Source organism: Chanos chanos, chromosome 7 (genome assembly GCF_902362185.1).
Source record: "Chanos chanos chromosome 7, fChaCha1.1, whole genome shotgun sequence".
Taxonomy (NCBI): Eukaryota; Metazoa; Chordata; class Actinopteri; order Gonorynchiformes; family Chanidae; genus Chanos; species Chanos chanos.
The window spans coordinates 13,680,445-13,685,567 of record NC_044501.1 but is presented as its reverse complement, the minus strand read 5'-3'; the positions used below and the strand labels follow the sequence as shown (position 1 = coordinate 13,685,567).

Here is a 5,123-nt window from a genome sequence, read left to right as displayed (position 1 = left end):
ATGGAGAAGTTCCAGGCTGCGATGGTTTTGGGTGGCGTAGGAGACGCCCTGGGATACCGTAAAGGCCGATGGGAAGGCTGCACATCTGGGAAACAGATTCAGGAGGAGCTCGCCAGCCTTGGTGGACTGGCGGCTCTTAAACTGGACCCCGAAAACTGGCCCTTGAGTGACGGGGTCCTGATGCATATGACCACTGCTGAGGCGCTCATCACAGGTGAGGATATGTACGCTCAAGGTGGGGAGGTTCATTAAAAACGAATAAGCACATTGCTTATTCACATTTTTGGCAGTTGGGTAGTTCTTCCTCTGCACCAGTAAAAAGACCGCACAGAGATTATGGTGTATGCATATTGGTTTACTTTTAATCAGGTTTATGAAATTTTTACGCAATTAGTTGCACATGATCAAACAACACTTCTATATCTACATGTACATGTTTAGACTATTTTTATATTAAAAATGGAGGAGAGCATTTCTTTACAGAGAAATTTACTTCAAAATATGAGCAAGTTCTGTATACATAGTATACTTTTCTAAAGATAGTTTTATTACTGAGAACATTTGCCAGCATGGTCCACGGAATTTTCTGCAAAACAGTGTGTGCATGGATGTAGACAAAGTCCTCTGAGGTTCACTGAATGTCAGTTACCTCAGTATTCCACCATATACTCCACATTACCCCTTTCCACAATTCAGACACACACACACACATAAACTCACACATATATGTGTAAAAGGTCTCTGTCGGCCCACATTCATCTCTCTCTCTGAGCTCACTGATTCCAGAATAGAGGTAGATTTGAGCTGGAATGTCCCAATCACTCTGAAGTCCACTCACTCTATTGACATGTCAATGCTCAATAACATGGGCTCTGCTCCATGACCGTAATAAATAATAGGGGAGTCAACCGTGTCCAAACGCAGCTCTAATCCACTCTACCACAGCGAAACCTTAATGCAAATGTCAACGCTGCCGCATCTCAAATCCTCATCCCCGTAACATGTATGGAATGAGAATTAGTACCCTACTCTGGTTAAGTTATGGTGGTTCAGGAGTTGCCAGGATAAGTGAGCTGAAAATAGCGTCTGAGTCAATGTGATCTGCTCTGCTGAACAATGACTGAGTGCCTCTGATTGGGGCAAATATTGTCCTCCGCAAGTGGCTTGTGTTCAAAGCCCCCTCCAGCCTTGACGAGAGACGTGAGGACAGCTCTCTGGATTAGCAGTCCGCTTATTCAAATTCCAATGCTGCTCTGGTGGTCGAGAAAAATGTCATGAACGAATCATATACGAGAGGCTGTTAGAGGGGATACTCTGATCCACGTGGAAAAGAAGCGAAAAGAAAGCCCTTTTTGGTGTCGGCGGACGACAGGCCAAGTGTGCGGACTGCGGCAGTGAGTTCAGTAGTGATGAGAATGTAATCGGATGAGCCCCTCAGGATTCATCGAACCCGTATTCTCCTGCCCCACTAAATTCGCACCTGTGCCCGATGCAAGATCCCCTAAGCCCCGTTGTTCCTAAATCTGAGGTTCCAGGCTTCCAACGCTTTTGGCAGTTTGTCAGAATGGTAGGGGGATTACTGTGTGGCCTCCCAGGACACCCTAACGTCCAGGAAGGGTCCCCCCCCAGGCCAGACTCCACTTAATCATGACTAAACTTAGCCTCACGCACAACGGCTCATCTGTCAGGAATGCCAAACATTCTTAAGCCACATGAGAGTATCTCAGTGCGTCTGCGCCACGTTTGTGAATGTATTTTCTCGGGATGTAAGAGAAGGAGAAAAAAAAAAAAAAGAGCGTATTTGTATTCTGTGCAACTTCCCTCTTGTTTGTGAGGCCGTCATATTTTTTTTTATGGATTTTTAAGTTAATAAAGTTTTTAATGAAAATTCAGGACGAGGAGTTGGAAGACGATCCCTCACCGTCATAAAATGAATCGGGCCACAGTATTTAAAAAAGCTTCAGTCGCTTCCAATGCTTTCACCAGCTCTTCTCCTCCCCTGACTCACCACTCATCCACTCCTTCCTATCCATCTCTCCGATAAAGGGAATGAAAGCTTTCCAAGGGCCTACTCTTCCCAGCTTGGATTTCAAACCAAATGTGCTACTATGTTTATCCAGCATCCTCAAGTGTTCAACAACACCATTCTATCAACCCCTCAACTCATAAATTCCTGTTTGTGACTCTCATCCTCAGTGCAAGATCCCAAATAATAAAAGATACCAGGCAAGACATTTAACGGGCCATTGTTGGTTGTAATCTTTTAACCGCTTGCTTTTAGATTCCGTTCAGCTTTGCGATGCCCTTGTGCTAAACCACCCATGTCAAATGTGCTAAACCACAAATTACTACCCCACCTTTCCTGTGTGTTCCTGTCAGCAGAACACAGCAAAGAGATAGAGATATACAACCATGTCACGCATGCAAACACATCCAAACACTGCCTGACACACTACATGTTCACAGAGTATGGAATGTATGGGAAAAAGTGTTAACTGACTGTAGTGATAACTGATTTGTGTGCTTGTGTTCTGTCAGATTACTGGTGTATGGAGGATCTGTACAGAGAACTGGTGAGGCTTTATGTGGAAGCCATGGTCTTGCTCCAAGGACGTGCCCCTGATCCCAGCACTGTGGAGGGCTGTGCACACCTCAAACCAAACAACTTTCTCCTGGCATGGCATACGCCTTTCAATGAAAAAGGTCAGAAACAGCCCTCATAGTTACAGTGCTGTACTGCAAGTATTCTCCTCTCTGACTACTGACTTTTTCTTTGTGTTTAGACTGTTTCTATGTGTGTAGAGACAATAAACTCTTACTCTAATTCTCTTATGTTTCTCCTGTGTGTGTGTGTGTGTGTGTGTGTGTGTGTGTGTGTGTGTGTGTGTGTGTGTTTATGGGGGGGTGTGGGTGCACTCCAGGATCTGGCTGTGGTGCAGCCACGAAGGCCATGTGTGTTGGCATGCGGTACTGGCGGCCTGACAGATTGGAGAGCCTGATAGAAGTGAGCATAGAAACAGGCCGGATGACCCACAATCACCCCATAGGTACAGCACCAGCAACCCACCAGCAATCTACAATATTACCTTACCCTTCATTGCCTCATCTGTCTGTCTACCTTCTCTACTCAGCCAAAAAATGATTCACTGCTTGCTTGCTTTCTACACAAACGTCAAATTCTCTGTGCCCACCCCTGTTTACTTCCGTGTGCAGGATTTCTGGGGTCTCTCTGCACCGCCCTTTTTGCCTCTTACGCCCTGCAGGGCAAGCCAGTGGTCAGCTGGGGTAGAGAGCTCGTGAAGATCATTCCCAAAGCGGAGGAGTATTGTAAGAAAACCATCCGGCACATGGCAGGTAGACCAGCGTGACAGTGTGAATGTACATGTATGTTTTTTTTGCACGTGAGACAAGTTTGTTGTTTAGGTGCAGAGGTCTATGTACGTGTATTGTGTGTTTGTGTGTATACGCGTGCGCATCTTTGATGTGATCGTGAGTATCGGAGTGTTTTGAGAATGAAAGGTTTGTTTATGCGTCCCGAAGAGAGCCTTTGTGTGCGAGAGAATGTTTGCGTGTGAATGTGTGTGCGTGTCTAAATGGTGTGTGACCCTTGACTTTCCAGAGTACCAGGAGAAGTGGTTTTACTTTGAGGCTAAGTGGCAGTTCTATCTAGAGGAGCGAGGCATCGCGGAGGAAGGCCAAAACAAACCCGTGTTCCCTGACAAATATGACGCCGAGGAGAGAGACAAAGTGAGACACAAACACACTCGCACAAAGCCACACACATTTTTGACATCTACGTATGTCAGCCTAACTGAATCACACAGCATAAGCAACATGAGCCGTAAATAGCCCGTGGATTCTGTTACTGGGATTCATTTCATGATGCGTCCATTTTGCTGCGTCTATGTACAAGTCACATAATCTCATCAGAGGGTAATGTCTCAGTGGTATGTGTTGATTGTTAATCACAGCTGTTATCAATAAAACTCCTCAGGCGTACAAGCACTGGAGTTCAGAAGGTCAAGCAGGGCACAGAGGTCATGATGCCCCAATGATTGCCTATGATGCTCTCCTGGCCTCAGGATCTGACTGGATAGAATTATGTAAAAGGGCCATGTTTCACGGAGGTGAGCCAACAACCATATCAATTCATAGGAGGTTTTCATGTCCATAGTGCAATGCGTGTGCCATCCAGCTGAGCACAGTATGCGCATGTGCAGTGTGTCTCTTTGGAAATGTTCATGTGAATGTTTCCAAATCCCGTTTTCTCTCCCTGTTTGGTGTTCTTTGCTTTTCTTTGTGTGTCTGTGTGAGTGTATGTGTGTGAGCGTGTGTATGAGTGTGCCCGTGTGTGTGAGTGCAAGTGCGTGTGTGAGTTTATTAGTTTCTGGGTATAAATATGTCTATATAACAGTCCTGACTCTATAACAGTCCTGAGTCTGTGTTCCAGGTGTAAGCAGTGCCACAGGTCTGATAGCAGGCTGTCTGTACGGTCTAATGCACGGACTGGGTCAAGTGCCTGCCGGACTGTACCAGAACCTGGACAAGAGGGAGCGCCTGGAGGAGCTAGGGGCCAAATTATACAAAGCAGCTGCAGAGAAGTAAAGTTCATCCCTCCCTGGCTCAAATACGAACTGCACACAGTTCTAAGGCAGCTCACCATTCCCTCCTGATACCCAGCTTCCCTCTACTGCGCTGGCACCTCCTCTTCCTCCTCCTCCTCCTCTGTATTAACATAACTCAGCTATCTATTCTATTCTTAAGCCCCACCCACCTTGCTATCACAGGAGTCACAGTATTGGACACAAAGCTGGATAGAAACATACAGTATGAATATACAGTATGTGTGTGAGGAGATACTACTGATGAAAACGTAATGCATTTTCAGGTTGCATTTTCAGGTCTCTTTAAAATGTACTGTTTGACAGAGTCTGAGTTCAACACAACAAAATGATACGGAATACTAAAAAAGTATTACGTTGTAGTATCTGACTAATAATTAGAGGAACAATAAAAGAAAGAGAGAAAGAAAGAAAGAAAGAAAGAAGGAAATTCAAGTAGTTCTTTATCTAAACAGAGCACTCACCTTGCACCTAGCTGACACCAGATGGCACTAAAGGCAT

At 45.4% G+C, this 5,123-nt stretch overlaps 1 protein-coding gene across 1 annotated transcript; it reads left to right on the top strand.

Moving 5' to 3' along the window:
• adprhl1 (ADP-ribosylhydrolase like 1) lies at nucleotides 1-4,605 on the top strand. The gene is made up of 7 exons (XM_030780862.1): nucleotides 1-214; nucleotides 2,539-2,703; nucleotides 2,922-3,047; nucleotides 3,214-3,354; nucleotides 3,620-3,747; nucleotides 3,995-4,127; nucleotides 4,451-4,605. Exons 1-7 carry the CDS (start codon nucleotides 1-3, stop codon nucleotides 4,603-4,605), a joined length of 1,062 nt encoding a protein of 353 aa, XP_030636722.1.
• The last annotated feature ends 518 nt before the right edge of the window (nucleotides 4,606-5,123 follow it).